This window comes from Vidua chalybeata, chromosome 2 (genome assembly GCF_026979565.1).
Source record: "Vidua chalybeata isolate OUT-0048 chromosome 2, bVidCha1 merged haplotype, whole genome shotgun sequence".
NCBI classification, from domain to species: domain Eukaryota; kingdom Metazoa; phylum Chordata; class Aves; order Passeriformes; family Viduidae; genus Vidua; species Vidua chalybeata.
The window spans coordinates 7,554,130-7,579,955 of record NC_071531.1 but is presented as its reverse complement, the minus strand read 5'-3'; the positions used below and the strand labels follow the sequence as shown (position 1 = coordinate 7,579,955).

Genomic DNA, 25,826 nt, shown 5'->3' with positions numbered 1-25,826 from the left:
CTATTTTTTGGACATTTCTGTTTTGAATACAGATTTCAGATAAGTTTGGTCGTTTTTTTGAAAGTTAATGTGAACCATAAATAATAGCAATTGTGGAGTATGTTTTGTAATGTGTGTATATCAGTAGAAACTACTGGATGTTAACTCAGACCATGCACAAAGTACTGAAGAGTGACTCTGCATTCATTTAATACATGAGCTGTGTTCTTATTCATGTTCAACCCTCTGTGTCTTGAACATGAAGCAATCCCTTTATATAATGATCACATACTTGACAGCATTAATGTGTTCAAGCTGGCTATCAGCTAGCATGGGGAGAAACCCTAAAATAAATTCAACTTTTTACATTGCTTAAGAGGCGGGCTGCCTTCCAGATGAATGCATAGTGGTTTCTTGGGGTTTTTTCCTAAATAAAGAACATTTTAGCATTGAAATTGGTCGTTTCTGCTAAGTCTTAAAACTAGAGTTGCCTACATCCTACTTTAAAAAATTAAATTAAATTTTACATAAGTATAAATACTCTTCAAGATACATCATGTGTTTTCTATTTTAAAAAAAAATTATTTTAACATTTTAAATCTTAAATTTTCTGTGAAAAACATTTGTGGGAATTTAGAATCCATTGCAGTGTTATTTGCAGCTGTATTTTAATGTTGCTTTAGTTAATTTCTCTTTTTTTTTTCAGGCTTCAAAATACATCCCTGACATCTGTGTTATCAGGGCAGTACAAAAAATTGTTTGGGCATCAGGTTGTGGATCAGTTCAGCTGGTTTTCAGCTCGAATGAGGAAATTAGTAAAATCTATGAAAAGGTAAGAATTCCTGTACAGCTACTTTTCTGTATTACTGTTTGTTTCTGTACAAAAGGGAATGTTGACCTGGTCAGGTTTAGAGTGTGATGAGCTTTTAGGTGAATACAATGATGTATTTCAGGGTCTAGTATGTCATTGTCATAACACGGCTTAGTTTTCTATTCCAAATTCCTTTCTGCAGTAACTGGTGAATTGTAACTTTAATCTGGTGTCAGTTGAAAAACGCACCAGTTCTGTAACTGCTGTAACATGTTTTCAGCCCAGTTACATTCTGCATCTAAATAAGCAATAAGCATTTCCTGCAAGGCTAATTTGTCTTGTCTTCAAACTTAAAAGGTCTGTTCTGCAGAAGTGATTCAAAGCATATGTGCAGTCTAAAATGAAAAAGAAGAACTAAGTGATGTGAGAAGCATTGGGGAAAAAGATTTAATGGCTAATTCTGTATGGCTTTTCTTCTTTTATTCATGATTCACATGTGGTTTACACTAGTTTGGAGTTGGGAGTTCTGTATCAGTAGATTATCACACATCTTGTATTTAAGTAATGTTGCTTACAGTTACAGGAGATAACAATCTGGATTTGGACAGTGATTTTAAAAAAGCATTTCCTATTCTTGTCTTGTAAAATCAGGTTTAGTACTCATCAATACTTGCCTGAGAGTGAAAGGAAAAGGAATATGTAGGGAGCTTAATTCTTGGTGTACTTGCTGTTGTGTTCAAATGGTCAGTTGAAAGAAGGATATTTACTTCAGCAAAATGCAGCACCTCTCCATTAGCTTTCATAGGGTTATAATGTCATTTGCTTCTATTGCTGTGACTTCATGAAATAAATTGGGGTTTGGGTTTTTTTTTAGGTAGTACTTCCATATAAAACATAATTTAATTCATGTGACAATCCAGGCATGTGAAGATAAGCTCTTATATCTATACATGGGATGCTTTAAGAGCAGTAGTGCACTAGAGAAAGTATACCTGCAAGAAAACAGACCTAAATGTGCATTTTTTAACATTTTTTGGTAAAAATTGTACAGTTAAGTTCTGTAAAAATACTTTGAGTAATAGAAGTTTTAAAAGAGATGAAATCTAAGCTGTGCATTATTGATCATCCTTCACATGATCTTGTGGGATTTTAATTTTTGGTTTTTTTTTTCTTTTTATTCTTATTGACACTTATATGGACATCTGTAGTAAATGGCAGCGGCATTTGGTTTCTACTATGCAAAAGGGAAATTAAAATTGAAGGGGAAAAATTGGAAATTCAAAAGAGGAAGAAATTGTAGAAGTAATAAGAAGGGGAAATAAAGTACCCTTTGTTAATATAACATTAAAAGAGAGGAAAGTATCCTAGAAATAGAAGAATATCATGGAAGGGAAGACACAGTTTAAGAGAACTGTATCTGGTTATAGATTACAGGAAGCAATTTTTATGATGGTTTTATAAAGATCAAATATAACGATGTACAGACCCCCCAGCTCTGGGTGCCCAAGTGCAGAGAAGTACTTCACTGAATGTAAAATGCACTTTGCCTTTCTCCTGGGTCTCTGCAGCTGTGCAGAAATAACTTTCCCTTCTAACCAGGGCTTCACTGCAGAGCAGGTGCAGTTCTGGACTTGCTGAAGACATTCTGCATTTGCTTTCTGATCTTGTGTCAGAACTGCCACATCCTCCTGCTGCAGTGCAGTGACTGCCTTTGACTTTTTAGTTATTGTGCGTAGACAAAATAGTGTTTGTTGCCAGAGTGAGGCATATTTTGGCCTGTTCACAATTAGTTCTCTCCTCTGCATTGTAATCCCTTCTTTCTGCCTAAATAATCTTGATACCTTCCCACATATAAAACATATATTTGATGCCTCTAGTTAATGTGGCTAACTTGCACTCATGATTTATAAATGATAAATTGAGACCTGCTCACATTCAGTTTCTTTGGAACTTCTTGAACATAATTACTTCTAGATGGAGGAGAGGGTTTGCCATGGTTCTCAAAGTATTTATTTTGAAAAAATATACCAAAATAAACTCAATTAATTCAAGTGTTTAGTTTGAGAAGTAACCTCTGCACCAATTAGCAGTAATATTATTATTTTCTGTGTCAAAAATCATGACAGCAGCTATGTTTAAAACTTGAACAGCTCTTTCATGTTTCTGAAAAATAGCAAAGTGATTAATAAATTCTAGCAGTATTAAAAAGCTTTTGGTCAAATAAGTTGTGAGTGTCAAAGCCTTGTAAAAGTGGATTGATGAATTAATTATGCAGCACTATAGCCTTTCTCTGTTTAAGCAGCAGAGTTTTCCAAATTTTAAATGCCATTTTTTGAGCAGTAAAGGAAAACAAAACAAAAAAAATCCCAAACAAAACCCCAGATGCAAACCAAGAAAAACTCCCAACAGTACTAACTGATGTAACTGTTGCCTGCAGTTGTCCTATTTAACTTCTGTCTTCATAAGTTCATGCTTGGAATCCTCCTGTGAGAAGCACAATTCTGGAAGCTTAAGTCATCCCACATAGTGCTTTGGCTCAGATCTGAGTGCATAAAATACTTGGCACTGATAATCACTTAGTATACAAAGCTGTGGTTTGTGCTTGTGTTCAGTGATATACCTTGGAGCCAGTTGGGTTTCTTGGGATTGTTTTCTGTACCCACTTTGTGCACTCTTGTTTGTTTTCACAGACAAATGCAGGAAATGAACCAGACATGGAAGATGAACAAGTTTGCTGTGAAGCACTGGAGGTGATGACCCTGTGCTTTGCTTTGATTCCAACGGCACTGGATGCACTCAGTAAAGAGAAGGCGTGGCAGACATTTATTATTGATTTACTATTGCACTGTCACAGCAAGTAAGTTTTGGTCACATCTATTATTTTACAGTTCAAAATGAATATAAAGCCTAAATGCAGAGCAGTGGCTTCAGCCCATCTGAAATTGTGATGTGAACATCCCAATAGGGTATTTTCAGAAACCATCCAGGTGGAAAGTTGTTACTATGTTATTAAACTTGGTTGCCAGTGCTTTGATCTTTTACTAAAGAGTTAATTTTAATTTTTTAAGATACTGTTGTTTCACGAATATTCTAAGTTTTCTTTGAGAAATGACAGAAGTCTGAAATTAGTAGTGTCTTAAGTTTTTCAGTATGTTTTAAAGGGAGTCAGATTATGGTGCTCTCAGATAAATGGGGTCAGAATTTGAGCAGAATTTGTGTTTTGGGGTTTTTGACTTCTAGATAAACAGGTTGAAAGGTCTTCTGTTTAGGAATATTTGCCTTAATGAAAGAATCAAGTATCATCAGAGCATTTCTTTACAGTTAACTCTTTGCAAACATTGGTGAAACTGGAGGGTTACCAGAAATACCACAAGATTTATTAGTTTGCAGCCTGTGGTGTAGGGTGTTGAATTTTCAGTTTCACTGAAGCTTGCATGTATCACTCATGGTTTGGGAAAATAGTTCATACTGTCAGTACAAGAAGCTACCACTTCTCTCATATGCCTATAAGACTTGTGATAAACATGATAATCTCACTTAGAATGGTGCAACTGTGCATTGTTACATGATAAAATAGCATAAGCATGAGTGGAAACAGAAGACTGCTTTGTAAATTAAGATGGTGAAGTTGAAGTTGAACTAAGCTGCTGAAAAGTTCCTCTTCTGAATTAATGTGGAAACAAATCAGTGTTTGCAGTGCAGAGAAAGTTTAGTAAGTACCAGACAGAACTCTGAATATCCTTCCACAACTATTGTTCTCTAATCTCCTATGCTCCATCAGAGAACAATATGAGCAAAAAAAATGCATGTGACAAAATATTTTTGGTGCACCATAAAAGACAAAGAAAGAAGATGACCAAGTTCAAATCTCACAAATAGGATATTTCTAGAAAAGATCAGATGGATTGTTTGTTTTTCAGAGTTTGACTGGGACTTCTGTTTCCTCAGAGCATACCCATGCTACCTCTAAACTGAGAAACAGAATGCAAAATGTTTAATACTAAATGCTAGAGTAGTTTTTCTCCTAAAAGGTAATTGATTTTGTAGAGGTGTCCTCTGAATGCAAGACTGGCTTAGTTAAGAGGAGATAGCCGAACCATTAGTCCTAAATTATCCTGGAACCCAAAAGTATTCTGCTGATCTCTGCCAAGTGTTTGGTGGCCACATGTATGTGGCCTAAATACATTAAAATTCTTTGTGATGGTGTAAAGCAATGGCACTTACACCCACTGAAGAGACTTTCTTCTATTAACTGAACAGAGACCTGTGTCCTGGAGCTCTCAGTAGGGCAGGATTCAGGTTGCCAGCCTTAAGAGAGGTGCTTGACTTCCAGCTGTTCCTCCTGCTGAGTGTGAGTTCATTGTGGAGCTCATGTTCCTGTGTGCCAGCTCTGTGCTGTCATCATGTGTCTAAAACAGCATGAGCTGCCTGTGCTCAGGCAGCTGCATCCCTCTCATGATTCCTTAAGAGCTCTTAGATGGTTACAGCTTCACAGAAATGTAATACTTGTGTTCAAAGACTGCATACTCAGAAACATAACAGTGTGAGGCATGTCACATTGGTCGCATTTCTCACTGTAGGAAAATATCACCTTTGTCTATTTCATTCTGCCTTCAAGTGCACAGAGCTAAGGAGTGTCTATGTGATGTGTCCCAAGCAGTTGAAGGATTGTATCTTAAAATAAATTTCTGTGAGATGTTCTACAAAAACATCGGCTCAACAATCAGACCCCATAAAATGTCAATTATTGTTAAGAACAAAACAGACTAGCCCCACCCCACAGTCTGCTGCAACTCAGAGCAGAGTAGGACAACTTGCAAAGATCAAGGAAGGCTGACAAGGGAGATCAAAGCTCTGCAATGACTTCCATCTGAAGAACAGCTGAATAGCTGGGGGCACATCATACTGGAGGAGAGATGAATGGTGGGAGGAGAATACTACAGAGACCCTTAAAATCAGAAGTAGCAAACGAAGAACAAATGGAGAGCTGCGTTTCTTTGTATAAGACCTTGAGCATAACATTTAAACAGTGCAAACCTTCAGTTTGGAAATTATTTGAGGGGTTGTTTCATGAACTTGTCCAGTGAGGGCTGTGCAATACTGCTCTTGGTAGTCTTGAACCACAGATTGTTAGAAGCTGAGAGAACATTCTGGAGAAGTATCACTGCATGATTCCTTCTTCTTGTGTACTTTGCTTTGTGCATGGTAGCAGAGATGGGTGCTCAACAAGGTGCATCTTTGCTCTGACCTCAAGGTCATCCTTATGTGGCTTTGAAATTGTAGTTAACCACATATGAAAAAGCTCTGAAGGGAATAGGATTCTTTGGTGTGCTTTCTACCCTGCCTTCGTGGGCACAGAACAGACAGCCACACCAAAGAGACACTGCAAAACTCAGTTTTTCATATGTTGGGATACTTCCATTAAATCGTTCATTCAGCATGTGTCTCTTCCCACACAAAAAGAGTTGTTCCTAACAGTTTTTACAAGGCATACTGCTCAGACAATTAATCCTACAACTTGAAAGAAAAGGATTTGCCTTAAATTTTTTTTCTTACTTAATCTTATCCATTCCTGCATTGCTGTAGTGATTAGATTAGGTTCTGAGGTGGAAAATTTCCTTTAAATATAGTCACTTGAATTTTCAGGAGGGTCATCATCTCTCACATCTTACTAATGATAAGTTTTGATCACTTCAAAGGTTCTCAGCAAATTGCTGCAATGACACATAAAAGCAGTTTTACTGGAATAGTTCTGGTTTGTCTTACCAGGTACAACTGGTGCTTGATTAGGAAAAAAAATTACTTAGGATTGCAAATTGTTGTGTTATGCAATATTTACTGTCAGTTGCAAAGGTGTGGTGATTAGGTGTTTCTAAGTTTCTTTTTCTTTTACCTTTAAATATTTGATTTGTGGAACAGGTTTTGTAATATAACTCATGCATCTGAAATTTCATTGCAAGGAGAAATAATATGATGGGTAGGGAATAATTAAACTATTCCTGTTTCCTATGTTATGTTCAGTTTTAGAAAATGGCATTAAGTAAGTAAACACAAATTTAATTAATGTCCTGCTTGGATAGGGAGATTGAATTTAATGTTTCTATTAAATTATTTCCAGAACCGTTCGTCAGATGGCACAGGAGCAATTCTTTTTAATGGCTACCAGGTGTTGCATGGGACAGAGACCTCTCCTTTTCTTCATTACCCTGCTGTTTACTGTTCTAGGGGTAAGTTTTCAGAGATAAAGTATTCAGTATGGGAGTGTATGTAAAAAGTAATAGGACAAAATACCTGCAAGAAAAGACAAATTGGTATTAATAACAGTCACTACAATATAGATTGCTTTTGACCTCAGATTGCTTCTGACCTGCTTCTGACAAGCAGCAGAGATGATTTCCATTTGAGCTAGATCAGGGGAAAAGGGACTCTTTTGCATTTTCTGATAAGAACATGAACAATAGGCTTTAATGTATGCATTTGATCTTTGGTGATTGCTAACCTTTAGGAAAAAATCATTAGCAGGTTGGAGAGATACCTACAGTTAGTGCCTTCTCCTACTGGTCCTGCCAGGGCTTTTCAGTTCCCATGCTCATGGCTTTCTTGAACATTTGATCAAAAGTTTTGATTTGGTTTTCTTTTTCCCATTGAGGTATAGAAATTGCTGTTAAAATAGTTGAGAAGTCATTCATTAGCAGCTAAATACAATTTTAAACTTCTGAAAGATTAAAAATTACCTTACACTGGGTTTCTTTTATGTTTACTGTGAGATTTAGGGGAAATATGTTGGTGTTGCACTGTAAGTAGAAGCATGTATGAATTCATTGCTTCTGGTTTGCACAGAGCACTGCAAGAGAGAGAGCTAAGCATTCTGGAGACTACTTCACCCTCTTAAGACATCTTCTTAACTATGCTTACAACAGTAATATTAATGTACCCAATGCTGAAGTTCTTCTCAATAATGAAATTGACTGGCTTAAGAGAATCAGGGTAAGTTTCACGATCTAATTAACTGATAATTATCAGTTAATTCCTGATAATTAGGTTTTTGCTGCAAAACTGTAAACTTCCTCGTAAACTGCAGTTCTGAGCTTAATGTTTGCTGTTTGGAGTATCCTAACTTTCTCTTAAATGGCAGGATGAAGTAAAAAGAACAGGAGAAACAGGTGTTGAAGAAACAATCCTAGAGGGTCACCTTGGAGTTACAAAAGAGTTGTTAGCATTCCAGACACCTGAGAAGAAATACCATATTGGTTGTGAAAAAGGAGGTGCTAATCTCATTAAAGTAAGTTCAAGTTTTTTGACCTCTGGAGGGGATTTCTTTGTCTTTGTGAGGTTTTTTTTGTTTTTTTTTTTTTGGTGGTGGATTTTTGGGTTTTTTTGTTTATCTTTATCTATAAAGAAGTAAAAAGAAACTTCACATCTTGTGGGCTGTATCCATAAAAATGCTTTTGATTGGAGATCAATGTTTTCTTTAAAAATACTTTTTAAAATTGCATGTTTCATTCATAAAGTGCTTTTAACATTCTCATTCTTACTGTATTCCAGTACTTGACAAACATCACACAAAGATAGTGAGCTAGATACAGGATAATCCTGTAGAGGACTGCTTTCCTTCATTACCTCTGTAATGGCTTTCCTGCACGTGTTCTTAATTAGTGCTATTAATGCTTTGGGCAGGTTTGAACAAATGTTTCACATCTGAGCATCTCTTTAATCAGACATGTTTTCTTTGTACCTCTTGATATTATAGAGCAGGAATGTTGGTTTTTCAGCACTAATTGATAAAGAGCTTTGTAGATAATATTGGTTTTGCAAAAGAAATTTTTTACCAATGAAGAACGGTACAGATTTATTTTTAACTTACACTGGGGAGGTGGGTTTGCAGGGAGCAACTTTAGAGTGGAGTTCTTCTGTTCTAAATTTAAAAGCTCATTATGTTATTGGTCTCAATTTTTACTCTTGTTTTTTTTTTTTAAGTACCCCTCTGGTTCTCAGATATTGATTTATGTAATAACCCTTACTCTCTTATAAAATAATTTCCATGGTAACAGGTGATTTATTGTCTTTTTTTTTTTTCAGGAGTTGATAGATGATTTCATCTTTCCAGCATCCAATGTTTATCTACAATACATGAGAAATGGAGAATTGCCTGCTGAGCAGGCCATACCAGTCTGTAGTTCACCAGCTACTATTAATGCTGGCTTTGAGCTCCTCGTTGCACTTGCAGTTGGATGTGTGCGAAATCTCAAACAGATAGTAGACACGTTGACTGAAATGTATTACATAGGTACAGCAATCACTAGTATGTAATACTTTTTAATTATCTATTTTCTACTCTTCAATGTACATATCATGTATAGATTTTGTTTATATTATCCACTGAACCAAATGCTGAGGTTTTTTTTCATGGTTTGTTTGTGGCTGCTTTTAATGTTGCAATTGCCAGTGTAGCCTTTATTTGTTTTTCTTTATGCAGTAAATATACTGACTTGCATTCACATCCAAATTCCAGCCCCAGTCACAGCCTGACCCTTCCTGTCCCAGTCTCTAAGTACTTCCCTCTGTCCATACCAGCTCCCAGGAACCTATTCTGTCTGTATCTTCTACTTCTGTCTCATCATATCAGGCTCTTGCTAACCAATCCCAGAGCCTCAACAGGTATCTTCAGCTTAGTTTTAGAGCCAGTTTCTTGGTTGCTCACCTGATTTGTCATCATTGTCCACACACAGACACAGGTGCTCTGTCCTGCTTCTCTTTTTAGTTCTGAACTCATTCTCTGCTTGTCATAGTCCTTTTTCAGGCTCCTTTTTCGCCTTATCTCAGTACAGCTCTGCACTGAAAGAACTTTCTCCCTCTCAATGGAGAAAGGTTGTAGTGATTGCTGTGTGTTCAAAAACTTGCAAATGTTAGTGCTTCAAAAGCTAATAGTCAAGTGAAACTTGGGCTGATTTTCACAAGGATGGCAAAAGGCTTGTTTTTAGCACAGGTTATTGTTGTCATAAAAAAAGCATTTCTTAAAAATGATCAAGCAGGAGGATATTTTCTCCAGCCCTAAAGGGAGACTGAAACCATTCTGCTGTAATATTAACAGGGGAAGGGAAAAAATCAAAAACCACCAAACAAAATCCAAACACCATCAAACCAAGGAAACCCAGGCTCATATGGTGAGAAAGGCTGGGAGAGTTGGGGTTATTCAGCCTGGAGAAGGGAAGCCTCTAGGGACCTTATTGTGACCTTCATTACTTAAACGTGGCTTATAAGAAAGATGGAGAAAAAGATTTGTACCAGGGCCTGTAGTTATAGAACAAGAGGCAATGATTTTAAACTGAGAATAGATTTAGATTGGACACAAGGAAGAAATTCTTCACTGTGAGAATGCTGAGACACTGGAACAGGTTACCCAGTTGCCTCATCCCAGAAGTGTTCCAGGCCAGGTTGGATGGAGCCCTGAGCAATCTGGTCTAGTGGAAGATATCCTGGCCCATGGCACGGGGTTGGACGAGATGATCTTTAAAGGTCCTTCCAACCCAAACCATTATGTGATTTAACAGATGTTTAAACTCATAGAGTTGAGCAAAATCATAAGGAACTAAAAATAGTATCCAAAAGTGGAAATTGTCCACTGCCTCTCAGAGTGTCAGAGCTTGCTTGAATGGTGCCATCAGGGAGTCACTTGAGGCTTTTCAGTCTCTTCCTGTTCAGTTCCATCTCAGATGAATAAATTAAAAGGGCAGCTTTATAATTTTCCCCTCTGCCTCATCCTTCTTTCTTCACCCTTTTCTATTGGGAAGTACTGTATTTCTTACCACCTCACAATAAGGGGGATTTCATGGCATTCCCTTCCATTCAAGTGTTTGATAAGCACAACAGAACACCAGATCTCGGGTATGTCAGAAGAGAGGACATGTATGAACTGTGCATACTCTGGGATTCATACACCAAATCTGCTTGTAAATAAATATGCATGCTCTCTTATATCAGAATTTCTTGTGTTAAAACTACAGACAGAACAACAGGTTAGCTTAGGTGATTGTAAATGTTCTTTAAGAGATCTGAAGGACCTGAAAGAGAAGACTCAGGAGGAAAAAATATATATCAAGTTATATATATAGCATTTGCTAAAGCTGTTTCCCATCCTCGCAAGAAAAAGTGAGGTTTAAGTGAAATTCTATAATTTTTTTAAGGATTGTAAATTTTTAAGAGTACTATAATTTTTGGAAGGTTTATAAATTGGTTATATATTCTATATTCATTCAGCTGAATTCTTCAACTAATAAACTTGCTGGTATTGAGGAAAGATTTCTGTTTCATGTATAAATAGACTAAATTTTTGCCTGGCCACCTCTTTAGTTATGCAGTAGAAGAAAATGTTATAATAAGATTGCAGATAGAACTGTCCTTCATGGAAGTTGTGTTAATTTTAGCAATTAAGTTTTCTGATGGAACATTGTTTTTTATTAAATTGCAGTATGATACAAACTAAGAATAATTTTATGCAACTGCCCTTTGTACTGCATTGATGCCCTCTTTATTTTATAACAAAACAGTTCCCTGACCACTTTGTGCTGTTTCCTCTTAGCTTGTGAAGCACTCACAGAATGGGAATATCTGCCACCTGTTGGGCCTCGGCCGCCAAAGGGATTTGTGGGACTGAAAAATGCTGGTGCCACTTGTTACATGAATTCTGTCATTCAGCAGCTGTACATGATTCCAGCCATCAGGAATGGGATTCTTGCAATAGAAGGCACAGGCAGTGATGTAGATGATGACATGTCTGGGGATGAAAAGCAGGACAACGAGGTAAACTTAATTATATAAAATAACCTAATCTTTAAATTGTAATTACTTTTTTTTAATGAAAAGGTTATAATAAATTTCAGTTGCTAATCAATCACTTTGATTTCCACTGATACCTGTGGGGAAAATAGGATAATATTTCATACTTGAATAGGTTCACTGCCAGAGGGGCACCTCAGAAGATCCAGGTGGCAGGGTTTGCAGAATTCCTCCTCAGGCCTGATTTCTCCTGGAGAGCACTACACCTTATTCCAGCCACCACAACTTTGTTAATGGAAACAAAGAAAATATTTGGGGTTTCAGCTGAATATGAAACACCTTAGATTGTCAAATTAAACAAAGGGTAAAACTAACTATGAGACAGCTACATCTGAAAGTGAATTGCACAAATTTTCTGCTTTTCAGAGCAATGTTGACCCACGAGATGATGTCTTTGGTTATCCACATCAGTATGAAGATAAACCAGCACTGAGCAAAACTGAAGATAGAAAAGAATACAATATTGGAGTTTTGAGGCATCTCCAAGTAATTTTTGGCCATTTAGCAGCTTCCAGGCTACAGTACTATGTACCAAGAGGGTTTTGGAAACAGTTCAGGTAAGTAGAAAATTGAGCATTGATGTTGGTTCACTGGATCACTGAAACGCAAAAAAAATAATCATAGTAGAATGGCAATGATGTAAAGTGTAAATGAGCAGAAGCTTTATGTGCCTTTTCATCATTCTGTAGAAGTCTGTTAATAAACTAAATAATAATAATAAACTGGAGTTTACAGCAGGGTGATTCTTTCGAATTTTAGCAGTTTTTGGTAGTGAGACTTTGAATTCAGTATGAAGTTATATGCAAGAGATTGTTTTTACTTACCAAGAAAGTGTCAGGGACACAACAACAGATTGTATAGTACATCAAAACCCAGCAGTTTGGCTCTTTAAGGAGGAGGGGTTAGGATCTTGAACAATATTTTTTTTTTTCAAAAATAAATTGTTGGCAAACAAAACAAAAAATATTTGACAAAATGTGCTTTCATTTTCAGACTCTGGGGTGAACCTGTAAATCTACGTGAACAGCATGATGCTTTAGAATTTTTTAATTCGTTGGTGGACAGTTTAGATGAAGCTTTAAAAGCTTTGGGCCATCCAGCAATGTTAAGTAAAGTTTTAGGAGGGTCCTTTGCTGATCAGAAGATTTGTCAAGGATGCCCACATCGGTAAGTGTTGAAGATTTTAATATTTTTTTAATAGAAAAACAACTCATGTTTGTGTCCTTATAAAAGTAATTAGAGTCAAGAATGGGCTTTTTGTGTTGTTTTTTTAAGCTAATAGATTTTGCTACCTTGTTTTTTCTACAGCTGAACATTCATTTGTCTACAAGTGCCTTGAAGTACTTAATCATTATTGTTTCTACTTCATAGATTGTATGTGAAGAATTGTGTATTGATCAAGGCAGGAAAAGATTATGCTTTTTCATGTTTAAAGTGAAAACAATTGTAGGGACCAAATACAATGTAGAAAATTTTAATACCTGGCCAACAATTGTTGCTGTCTTTGGTTTTCCATAATGTGTGTTTAGAGCTGAGCCAAATAGGAATCTTCAGTTCCAATGAGTAAAACTGTTCGTACTCAGCATGTAACCTGTAATTAAGGACAGTGGTGTAGAAAGTTCATCTTTTTTCTTAAGACTGCTGCTGTATTTGTAGTTAACTTTAAACGTGAATACTGAAATTTTGTAGAAGGCATGTAAGAAACAACCCATGCCAAATCAGATTGCAAGTCTGTAGCTCGCTGTTTCGATGATTAATGAAGGAATAGAACTTGGTATTTTAAAGTTGTAATTCCCCAGACTTTTTAATTTATCTCTCTTTTTTGGATGGATGGTTGCATGCAAAATTCAGGATGGCTTAATGATGAACTTATTCTTTTTAGCATTTGGCTTTTTTTTATTATTGTGTTTATTTCTGTCACTATCAGTTGGCCTTCTTACTGTTCAGATCATGTGTGATTCTTTAACAGTACATATCTCTGTACATTGCCATTGCAAATTCTCTTTATTTTGAAAGCTGACTGTTTCCTTTAACCTCCAGTTAGCAATTAAAATACTGGAAAAAATTACACAAATGGATTTTATTGTGGTAATCTTTCCACTTCAATTGACCGATGTATGAATAAGAATAATTTGTAAAGTGAACATCTTAGGTTTCATGGGTTACAATGAGTGACTAGAAGTGAGTTGAAATACTGCAAGGTAAAATGATAGCACTGATTTCACCTTACATGCAATGGGTAATTAAATGGCAGATCCAGACCAGAATCAACATGAGTAACCATTCATTCCTGATATTATGTATTATCTTGAAGTATTTCTGTGTTTTTTTGAACTCTACTGGATTTGCATAATGTTACTTATTAAAAAAATATAGTTCAGGGAGGAGAGAACTGATAATAACTAAACTGTGGATTTGTGTGTGGCAAATTAACTGCCTTTCTATATTTTTTGTAAGCTATTTATTGGATATTGGATATTGAATATTGCTGTTGGTTGAAGTGTTTCTAAATATTTATTTATTCAGCCTTTGAATGCTTGATTGTATATCAGGGAAACAAGCCCTTCAGGGTTACACTGGAATAGATGTGGCTTTTAAAATTTATTCATCACTTCTTTATCTTTAAAAAGAAAAAGTTGCTTCCAGGATGTATCAACTGGTTGTCTCTCAAGCATTGGTGGTTCATTGCTAGAGATTTGTTTGTAGATTATATTTAGAACACAATGTCAAAGCAAGTCATAAACATTCAAAGAGGTTTTATGAAGATGGTGATTCCATGTTTTTTAGATAGAAAATAAAAAGGCTTTTTTTGGGGTGTTTTTTTTGCTGAATTGGCATCTGTTTTGAACTATTGTCTTTAGGTGTGATGCAGTATTTGTGTTTATCACTCTAATTCCCGACCATAAAAATACAGTGTGCAGATACTGTAAAGTACCTGTAGGAAAGCTGCAGTTAAAAAGAGTTCAGTTCTTTCACTGCTTACACACTGTAGCACAGGTTAGACATAAAAAGTTGAACACATTCCTACCTCTCTCATACATTTACCTGTTCATTGCTAGGTATGAGTGTGAGGAATCCTTCACAACTCTGAATGTAGATATAAGGAATCACCAAAACCTTCTTGATTCTTTGGAGCAGTACGTCAAAGGAGATTTATTGGAAGGTGCAAATGCATATCATTGTGAAAAATGCAACAAAAAGGTAATGATTCCTTATATATTAAATTTGTGTACAGATGTGATGTTACAGCTCTACTAAGTTCAGTCCTAGTTCATGTCTGGGGAGAAAAGTCATCCTTTCATTACTCAGTTTGGTATTTGGTGAGAGTATATGAATGGAAATTTGAGAGCTGGTAACCGTATGTGTCCTTTCTTAGGTGGATACAGTGAAACGCTTGTTGATTAAGAAGTTGCCTCCAGTTCTTGCGATCCAGTTGAAACGATTTGATTATGACTGGGAAAGGGAGTGTGCAATCAAATTCAATGATTATTTTGAATTCCCACGAGAACTGGACATGGAGCCTTACACAGTGGCAGGTGTAGCAAAATTGGAAGGGGATGATGTGAATCCTGAAAATCAGATAATACAAAATGAGCAGTCGGAAAATGAACACTCTGGGAGCACAAAATACAGACTTGTGGGTGTACTTGTGCACAGCGGCCAGGCCAGCGGTGGACATTACTACTCTTACATTATCCAGAGGAATGGTGGAGATGGTGAGAAGAACCGGTGGTACAAATTTGATGATGGAGATGTGACAGAGTGTAAAATGGATGACGATGAAGAGATGAAAAACCAGTGTTTTGGGGGAGAGTACATGGGTGAAGTGTTTGATCACATGATGAAGCGAATGTCCTACAGGCGCCAGAAGAGGTGGTGGAATGCTTACATTCTTTTTTATGAACGCATGGACACGATAGACAAGGACAATGAACTAATAAAATATATTTCAGAAATCACTATCACCACTAAACCCCACCAGATTAAAATGCCCTCAGCCATCGAGCGAAGCGTGCGCAAGCAGAACGTGCAGTTCATGCACAATCGGATGCAGTACAGCCTGGAATATTTCCAGTTCATAAAGAAGTTGCTTACTTGTAATAGTGTCTACCTAAACCCTCCTCCAGGTTAGTATGGTAGTGTGATAATTATGGATTCATTTCTTGCAAGAAGAGTTTTGGTTTGTGTGGCCAAGGATTTATCTAGCCAGTGGAAATTTGGTGTGTCCTGCTTTGAATACTCTTGTCCTTCTGCAGTTAAACGCTTCTTGTTGAGTTGTTCATCAGTGATAACTTGCCAGAATATTTAGCAAAAAATACTTTGATAAACTATCAGCTATTACTCAGTTGCTTTACTAAATCAAGTTAAAATACTCAGGTTTGAGGGCTCTTTTGTTGAAAACAGTTCTCAGAGGTGAGATGCTGAATTTATAAAAGATATATGTTAGCCTCCAGGTACCTGTATTGAAGCTTACATTTTCAAATTATACATTATAGAAGCTAGAGGCTATTTTGATCAAGTTTCTTCTAAAATTGGAATACCATATCAGACAAAACAGTAATCTGAAATCAGTTAAATTACTAAAAATTGCTTTTACTTTGTCTACATGTGAGTATTCTGATTTTTCTTTAGGACAAGATCATCTGTTGCCTGAAGCAGAAGAAATAACTATGATTAGTATTCAGCTTGCTGCTAGATTTCTCTTCACCACAGGATTTCATACAAAGAAAATAGTCCGTGGCCCTGCTAGTGATTGGTATTTTGTCTTTTAACAACAATTACAGTTTTGGAAGTTTGATGTCTGTTAAAAGATTCCATTTAGTTACATGGTGAAGGTGCAGGTGAAAAGGGGGGAAAATTTCAATAGAAAATGCTGGGAAGAATTTGAGCCTTAAAATATCCTGCTGATCTGAATAGCTTCAAATTTCATTTTCAAACAGAGCTTAACTCTGTCCTTTTGTCTGTCTTTTAAAAAGAATAAAAGAATGGAAATTGTCACTAGCACAGAACTAACAAGTTATGTTTTCTGACAAATTCAGAATGGTTTTTACATTGTTTTAGTAGTTTTAAACAAAGCTCTTTACAAGCCATTGTTGCAGCTTATATTTGAATTCTGTTTGTGAAACATTTATAATAGTCTTTGAGACACTGTTGGCAGAGTACTTTGCTACGTAATTCAAATCCACACTGTAACAGTCCCATCTTAGTTGTTTTAGTCCTTCAGCTGGGTTGTTCTCTGCTGGGGAGAGGAGTGTGGGTTACTGCTGGTCAAATTGGAGAGAAAATCTGGTATTCGTGGCCAGTAGTTTACCAGCTACTAGTAAGTAGCTGTGTAATAATGGCAAATTCATACCTTCAGGAGCAACTTCCAGAGTAGCTTAAGTTACTCCTTCTAATTTAAGAGATCAAGAAGAGTTCAAATATTCCTGCTGAAAGGACAGAGTAATGCAAGGTCCTCTCTGAAACAGATATTTTAGTCATTGGGTATTGGTTTTCCATTTTGTGGGGTTTTTTAAGATCTCTAAATGAGACTATAAATTCTTGTTAGGTTACATATTTAGTTGTTTGTTCTATACACAGCTTATGAAATCCACCTGTGTTCTCTGCTGCTCAGCCTTTCCCCCAGTTCCAGTACAGAGACAATGTACTGCTAAAATAGGACCTACTTTGAGGAGTAGTTAGGGGGGTGTAATGCTAACTTAATTCTTATGGGTGATAGAAGTAAAATGCTACAGTTAAGTGTTAGGTTTTTAATTGCAGGATATCTTCCATTTCTGATTGCTCATCAGAGTATCACTATAGGAACTACAAAGTATCTAATTAGAATAATTTTGTGAACAAAAATGTTTGGGAATCACCTTTAATGCATATTTTCTTCAAACTCTGCAAAAGAGCATGTCTGCATTTGGTCATAACTGTGCCATCTCCTGTTTCAGGTATGATGCCCTGTGCATCCTGCTCCGTCACAGCAAGAATGTACGCTTTTGGTTTGCACACAACGTCCTTTTTAACGTTTCAAACCGCTTCTCTGAGTATCTCCTGGAATGCCCCAGTGCAGAAGTGAGGGGTGCATTTGCAAAACTTATAGTATTTATTGCACATTTTTCATTGCAAGACGGACCATGTCAATCACCTTTTGCCTCTCCTGGACCTTCCAGTCAGGTATTTAATTTTCCAATGAAAAGCTTTTGAAACTTATTCTTACTTCTTCATGATAAGCATTTAATGTAAAGTAAACTTGGGAGCAAATACATCAGTGTTGGCTGTACAGCCCATTTTGCACTACAAAACAGGATGTAACTCAACCAGTTAGAGAGTTGCTGTCAGAGGGCTCCGTTTCCCCTAATTTGTAAATCCCTGTGAAGGCTCAATGAGAGTTTTGAGCTGGGAGTGTGAAATCTGGAAAAAAAAAAAAAAAAAAAAAAAAAAAAAGCAGTTATTTTAGTGAAGTAATGTCTAGGGAAGTGAACCCATGTTTTTATTCAGTACTGTAAACAACAAACAAACCCCCACAAACAAACAAACACACTAACCTGAAAACCTGCAGGAGTTCCCTAAGTTTTAATCGGATGTATCTGGCAACAGTGAAATTGTCAAAAATTGTAACTTAGTGTAGGAGTAGACAGTGAATTGCCTGATTTTACACATAAACAACAAAAAAAGCTTACATCTTATTGTGATACTTGTGATAACAGTGTTAAAAATATTAACTTTTTTGAGCCTTTGCTTTGTCATGTTTTAATGTCTCATTTTGCTTACATGGTCCCATTTACCTTCTCAGAATGTTTTCACTACTGTGTCCACCAAAAGAATTTGTTAAGAATTAAGTTGTAGCTCCATAGGCTTAGGAAGTGTTCTGTGTTGTGAGGTATTTGAGATATACCTGTAGAAGTGATTCGGTTGTCTTAGTTTACAAAGTTAATAGTGGACTTGCATGTGTATTTCTTGACTATTTACGCCTATCTACTATTGGAAAAAAAGCCCAGTTAAAAGTTTCTGTAGCTATAATTTCTTGGGACTTAAACGGTATTGAGTGATAGGAGTCTTACTCCCTGTCTGTGTCTTTTTGTCTGCGTGAGACACTCAAGACTGACCCAGCTGCTGGTACTTTGGAGCTTGTATAAATCCAATACATTTTAACCAGTTCTGTTCTCTATCACAGTAGAAACTAAATAAAGATATGATAGATTCAGCCACTAACAGTAGAACTTGTTTCTTTCTGCAGGCTTATGATAACTTAAGTTTAAGTGATCACTTACTGAGGGCGGTACTGAATCTTCTAAGAAGGGAGGTATCCGAACACGGGCGCCACTTGCAGCAGTATTTCAATCTGTTCGTGATGTATGCCAATCTAGGTAAGCAAATTGCTTTTACTGATAGCATTGTAATAAACTGGGGCTTTATTGATGATCCACTTACAGAGATAACAGCAGGAGGATCCAGTTTTCCATCCTTAGGCAGATTGTTGTAGTTATGTGTCATACAAATGCTCCCTAGCATCTGTGTTCCTCCTCTTTGGAGTTTGGGGCTTCAGTCTCCCTATCATCCATGGAAGATAAACATGAGAAGCTTGGAGCTGTAAAACAGTATCCTGCTGAGAGAGGATGGGGGTGAACCTTTATAAAATACTTGACTGTTGCTGTTTATCAGCTCATGCAGGAAGTAGACAATTTTAAAGGAATGTAATTTCCTATCCCTAAAATTAATCTAGACAATTGTGTTAATTTAATTATACCTGTACTGTCTATTGCTTTCATATACTTCGCCTACCAAAGCATTCTCTGTCTGGCAGGTTTCTGTCATGACACCAGAGTAGAATTAGTGTCATGGCAGAGAAGAGAGATACCATTCTTCTGCTCCAACTTCTCTTTTCTTTTTCACTAGCTTTTCATAGTCAGTGCAGTTCAGGCCTCTGAGTAGGAGAGCACTCAGAAGCCAGATAGGAAAATGTAATTTTACTTGTGGGTCTGATAATTACCACGATCTACCCTGCAGAGATAAACCTGGAAATACAAATACAATAAGCAGTTTTCCTTGTCTTACTACTGTTACCTGAAGGCTTCTGTATGAGTGTAGAGTCCATTCAGCAAAAACCACAATAATAAGATCATTCCTGCATTCTGTGGAAAAGACTAAATTGTCTGACATTTTGAGAAATCAAATAGTAGATTGTTCACATCAAAGCAAGTGAGAGGTCAGTTCTGCAGAGGATGCAACTACACAACTATCTAGCATAATCAGAAAAAATGCCAAAAAAAAAAACCCACTTACACTCCTCCTTATCAGAAAAATGGAAGGTAAGGCCCAGTTGTATTTCAGAATAAGAAAGACTTGGAAATATATGAAAAATCATTACTTTTAAGCAAAATAAGAAACAGAATGCAAGAATGGATATAGTGAATTTGCTGGTGAGTACTTGTGTAGTATATGCACAGTATTCTTGCAGTAAAAGCAGGTATAGGTTTGGATTTTTTGGTTGGTTGGGGTTTTGGAGGTTTTCTTATTTATTTTGTCACTTAATTTGCATTTATTACATCATGTGGCACAGTTAAAAATGTCTTAAGTTTGTGATTGATGTATTTAGGACATGATAGAAAATTAACAAAATACACTGTGGGGGTTGTTTTTCCTATCCTGTGGGCCTCACAATAAAAGGATTAATTTATTGTCCAAAAGACTTCTCTGAGGCTTTACTATTAACACAGATGCTACTTGTGCATTGCTTAAGTGCTAATAAGCACTGTGTAGAAATGGTAGTAATTTACAACTCTCCTTCAATGTGATTTTTCAGCTGTATATAATGTTATTGTGCATCTTTATTGATTTGATTATTTTTTCCCTCGAAGGTATAAATGAGGGTTCAATAGAACCCAAGAACTAAAAAGTTATGAGTCATGTAAACTATTGTTATTTTTCTTTTAAAAAATTCTAAAAGTACTTTCAGTGTTGGAAACAAGATTTTTTTTTTTTTTTCTCCCTGTCCCATAAAGGTGTAGCAGAGAAGACACAACTTCTGAAACTAAATGTTCCTGCAACCTTCATGCTTGTGGCTCTGGATGAAGGTCCAGGCCCTCCAATTAAGTACCAGTATGCTGAGCTGGGGAAGCTGTACACTGTGGTGTCACAGCTGATCCGCTGCTGCAACGTCTCATCGCGGATGCAGTCTTCTATCAATGGTACCGTGATCCTAAGTTTGCTTTAGATCCATTGACTAAACCAGTAAATGTCCTTTTGTGCATGTTTAGCTATTATTTATAAACTGGTTCAGCTGGAAAAACATGTTCCTTTTATGTTTAGCAGCTACTTTCACTTAAAGAAACAAATCTGTTTGTTGTAAGCAAAACTGATTTGTTATACTAAAAAGACCAAGACAGAAATCTGTTCTGTATTTTATGCTGCTTTGCTTATGCCTTAAAAATATAGGGGAATAATTAGTAATGTAGGAGGCTGTTCATTACAAAATAGTGATGCTTTTAGAATAGTTTAAGCCCATTGTAAAGAGTTGTCTAAAGATGTTTTTATCCTGAGTAGGTGATGAAAACTAGACTACAGAAATAATCTGTACAGGAAAAGCACCACAGCAGGTTTTGAGATAACTGATAGTGCTTAGCACTGAAGAGACGTTGCATTGTTTTGGGTAGCTCTTGAATATGATTTGATGCTCGTTCACACTCAAGACAGCAAACAGAAGCCAGCGCTTCAATTTATAAAATATAAGAATCAGTTAGAAATTGATTAACCACAGTGTAAATCATTAACATTTCCAGTAGCTGAATGGAGTGCAGTTATTTTTGAGGAATGGTGACAGGATATTGGGCCATGTGGACTTTATAGCCTGTATCTGTACATGTTCTGCTAAGCATATTTTAGAAAACCTAATTAGAAATCTGTAGAGAAGCTATTTAATGGCAAACTCATTACAGCTTGATGTGTCAGGCTATAAAGTCAATAGGCTAGACTGTGCTATAGTGAGATTAATGAACTGAAAATTTTACTGTGCTGTAATAAGAATCATGTGGCAGTTTTGGTTGGGTTTTTATCTAGTGCATTACTTGAAGCTTAAACTGAAAAGATACTCTACCTGTAAAAAATAGTTGTATATTCAATATATTCATAATAATGTACTAAAAAAGATTATTTATATGAACTTTACTTTGACTACTAATTATGATTACTGTTTGCAAAATAAAGTTATTTTTTGCTTCACCTTATGAAACTAGGAAAGTTCTCCCTAGTCTTCTGGGCATCTTCAAACAATAACTCAAAACACTGCTAAATTTAGAAACATCAGGAGCAAATCAAGATTCTTACACTACACAAAACAAAGCTGACTAAATAAAATACATTAATTACAAAAGTATATTTATTCTCTACACTCCAGAGATTCAAATGGGACTGTTCTAACATAGATACTCCCCTGAACACTTATGCATTGTCTTGTGAAGTAAACAGACATTGTGTCCTTAAAATATGACTTGGGCTGTGTTACACAAGCAGGGAAGTAGATAAATGCAGGAGATAAGAGGGTTTCTCTGAGGAATCTCTTGCATGTGAACATGTCTCCAGCTGTTCTGCTTTGATTGTCACTGCATAATCATATCAGAGAGGGAGAAGTAGCTCTCTCAGGCAGCAAGTGTCAAGCTTCACAAACATAAAAATTAGTTATTTCATACTATTTTTTTTCAAAGCAAGTCAGCTGTTAAGGGAGGGCTTGTGTATTTTCTTCATCTGTATTTTTTGACGAGTTACACCAGTTTGTATTTTAGAGTGTCTACACTGAAGGTACTTCACCACCTTTTAATCTGCAGTAACTGTTTGTTCCAGGTAATCCCCCACTCGCCAACCCTTATGGTGATCCTAATTTATCTCAACCTATAATGGCACTTCAGCAGAACGTAGCAGACATTCTGTTTGTGAGAACTAGTTATGTAAAGAAAATTATTGAAGATTGCAGCAACTCTGAAGAGACCATCAAGTTGCTTCGTTTCTGCTGTTGGGAGAATCCTCAGTTCTCTTCCACAGTCCTCAGTGAACTACTTTGGCAGGTAAAAATAAAAAGCTAGGAGAAAGATGGGAATAAAAATATGAATGATTCTGCATTTATATGTAAGAATGTTGTATTAAATACTGAAGGGGTGCTTGATAAATAAATTTCCTCAAGATGGCATCCTCTGTCAGTATTTACAGTCTTAGGTCTGTACATCATGTTGGAGCATTGTGGGAAGTGCTTTATGAATTTAGGGAAGCAATCTAACAAGTCAGGAATGATGTGTTAAGGGTGGAAAGTAGACCGAGGTGGTTTTTGTGTATTTCAAGAGCATCTGCTAAAGCTTCTTGTCTATCCATAAAAGAGATTCATAGATGACATGAAAAGTTGGAATAATTTCCTAAGATCTCTCTTGTATTTATATCAAGTATGTTTGTTAAGTAAGGCTTTTTTACAAGTCTGCAGAACATATTTGGCTTCAGACTCAAAGCCAAAGCAAAGCAAACTCAAAACTAGCAAAGATTCTGTCTTATATTTCCATTGTAATCTCTGTAAGGTCAGTTACACTTTTCCACTCCAAATAAAATTTACTTCTGATAGCCCATCTTTATATTTGCACTTTTTTTTTTCATGTAACATCACACTAGTCTATGTCCCTTTGACACCTGAAAGAACCATAATAAAAATCATTTTATTGATATTTTGCTAGCCATGTATTTTACATTTTAGAATAACCTGTGAAGACAACCTTTGTACGCATTGCCTAAAAGTAGCAATATCAGTGAAAAGTGCCATTTTAAAATTTTGCTTTTCTAAAGGTATTTTTAAGGTACTTTCTTCAGCATATCATACTTGGGGCTTCAGATCAACTGTGTCAGAAAGTCAAAAAGAGGCATTTTGTCCTTTACGGAACCTACTGTATTTAAAAACAAAACAAATTAAATGAAATTGCAACCCACAAGATTCCTGACACAACCACCACTTTCTAGAAAAGAAGTATTGTCTTGTATTGTATCTTGAAATACCCTTTGATTACAGTAAACTTCAAATTAATTATGTTCTTGTATTTCACTGTATAAGCTGCCTGCCTCAAGGAATGCTTTCTTGTGTTCTGTGCATTTTCACTTTTTAGGTTGCATATTCATATACATACGAGCTTCGACCTTATTTGGATCTGCTTCTGCAAATCCTGTTAATTGAGGACTCCTGGCAAACTCACAGGTCAGTATTTACCTGTCCTTTTATTATTCAATATTGTTCTTTACAGATTGTTTTTTCCAGTGGTTCTGTTGCTAATCCTTTCAATAAGTTTGTTTTAAATAGGTATTAAATCAAAATTCACATATAAAGCAATTTTTTGTGGTTTTATCTGAAATTTTAAGGTAAGTACAATTTTTCATATTCCTTGCTATGCAGAAGTTTACTATAAAGCCAAGATTTCTCACATACAAGAGAATGTTTAGGTTAAACTCAGTGGTCTTCCCTGTGAAGTGCTCAGATTGATTCATAGAAATGTCCCCTTGAGGTGACGTGACAGCCTGGGCTTGCTCAGTAGTACATCAGATGTAGGAGTGGAACCAAGACACACATGAAGTGTGAATGTGGGAGGAAAGAATATTTCAAATTTGGTATTCTCTGTATGATCACATTTCAAGAGAATTAAAACTTCAGCGTATTAGATATTAATCCAGTTGAAAACCTAATTTTTATATGTCTACACAATAAAGCTTTTGAAAGTTATGAAAAATTTTAATTACTGTAAATGCTATTTCTAAGAACAGTCAGTTTTTCAGAAGTTTAATATAAAAGTACGTGAGATAACACAAATGTCATCAATGTGCTACCTGTCAGTGTTGCCAATTGTCACTGTTTCATAATAAGCAGTTATAGGTAGTATGGGATTTACTGAATCATTTCCAACTGTGTCTCATAGGACATTTCAAATCCTTTCAGTGAGAGCACATTTGTTGGGTATGGGAGTGGACTCCTGTCCTTAGCTGTGGAAGCAGACTGCTCATTTAGAATGTTACCAATTGCCTGGGCTTATTTTAGGAGGGACTCAAAGGAGATGGTGGTCTGGCTTAACCATACTCCAAAATATGATGACTGAGTTGTAGGGATTTGGTAATTTTTAAATGGGATTTGCTATGCATATATAATGCAGTTAGCTTATATTATCTTCTTGATAAACAAATAATTCCATGAAGTAAGTCCACAGAATGCTGGAGGATGGGCATACTTTAATAGATACGAAGTAAAAGAATGGATTTTTAGATTTGAACTGCAGGTGAGGAATCAAGGAAGTGGTTGTTGGGAATAATGCTGTATTTGGGAATAGCAGGGTATGAAGGAGGTGGAATGTTGTGGTGTGGCCTCCCTGGAGAAGTACATCGCTCCATGTCCCTTTGCAGTGTCAGGAGTAGCACTGCTCCCTGGAATTGTGTTAGGCTTCCACAGAAGGTATTAAATGGCCAGCTCCAGTCATCCGCTACTTCTTGCTGCCACTTCTGGCCATAGCTTGAAGTACTTGTCTCTGTCCTGTTCTTGGTTTTGCTGTGATAATCTGAGAGTTTTAATGATTTTTGTCTTCCCATAAAAAAAACCTCAACAAACCACCACAAAACAGTGAAATTGTCCATTGTAAATGGTGTCTTTAACTCCTGGAAAACGAGTCTGATCTGACCCTGGGCAGTGTGCATCCCTTGGAGCAGCTTGTCCTCTGGTACTGCAAGATCACTGCTGCTGGCCCTTGGCATCAGACCCACCCTCTTAAATTTCTCTTGATTTGACAGGTTCAAGTGCCAAGTTTGGAATGGTGCAAGTGCCATTAAATGAAATTAACTGAAGTAAAGCTCATCATTGTTTCACAGATGGAGCCTGGGCTGACAGCTGCCAGGGCTCTGAGGAAAGAGGGCAGTTGCTTTCCCTGCCATGAGTGTAGCTCTTTGAGACACCAGTGTGGGTTCTGTGTCCCCTCTGACTTTTTTTCAAAGCCAAAAGTATGTCAGTTCTCAGTTTTTGCACAGTTTCAGGGTAGCAATTAATTCCTCTGCCCTGTTCAAGAGCAGAAGGCCTAGAAACTGGGCTTAGTTCCAGGGAATGCCCAAGTCCCTTATCCCATGCACAAATATGTATCACTCATTCCCCTTCAGAGGAGCTGCATGTAAAAGGGTGTCTTTGAGAAGCATAACTGAGTGCAAGTAACCATTCTGT

At 36.5% G+C, this 25,826-nt stretch overlaps 1 protein-coding gene across 6 annotated transcripts in view; it reads left to right on the top strand.

The window, feature by feature from the left end:
- The window catches only part of USP9X (ubiquitin specific peptidase 9 X-linked), a 96,570-nt gene that overhangs the window by 66,018 nt on the left and 4,726 nt on the right, over nt 1–25,826 (top strand). For 4 of the 6 annotated variants that reach the window (XM_053936055.1, XM_053936057.1, XM_053936052.1 and 1 more), the window contains 17 exons: nt 686–811; nt 3,481–3,647; nt 6,909–7,017; nt 7,631–7,777; nt 7,926–8,072; nt 8,870–9,092; nt 11,370–11,590; nt 11,993–12,183; nt 12,620–12,793; nt 14,686–14,827; nt 15,003–15,753; nt 16,259–16,382; nt 17,563–17,788; nt 18,852–18,981; nt 20,617–20,802; nt 22,451–22,671; nt 23,746–23,834. In XM_053936055.1, coding sequence (XP_053792030.1) covers nt 686–811; nt 3,481–3,647; nt 6,909–7,017; nt 7,631–7,777; nt 7,926–8,072; nt 8,870–9,092; nt 11,370–11,590; nt 11,993–12,183; nt 12,620–12,793; nt 14,686–14,827; nt 15,003–15,753; nt 16,259–16,382; nt 17,563–17,788; nt 18,852–18,981; nt 20,617–20,802; nt 22,451–22,671; nt 23,746–23,834 — 3,374 coding nt within the window. The remainder of the gene's footprint in view (nt 1–685; nt 812–3,480; nt 3,648–6,908; nt 7,018–7,630; nt 7,778–7,925; nt 8,073–8,869; nt 9,093–11,369; nt 11,591–11,992; nt 12,184–12,619; nt 12,794–14,685; nt 14,828–15,002; nt 15,754–16,258; nt 16,383–17,562; nt 17,789–18,851; nt 18,982–20,616; nt 20,803–22,450; nt 22,672–23,745; nt 23,835–25,826) is intronic. The other 2 variants (XM_053936054.1, XM_053936056.1) reach the window with 1 other exon arrangement.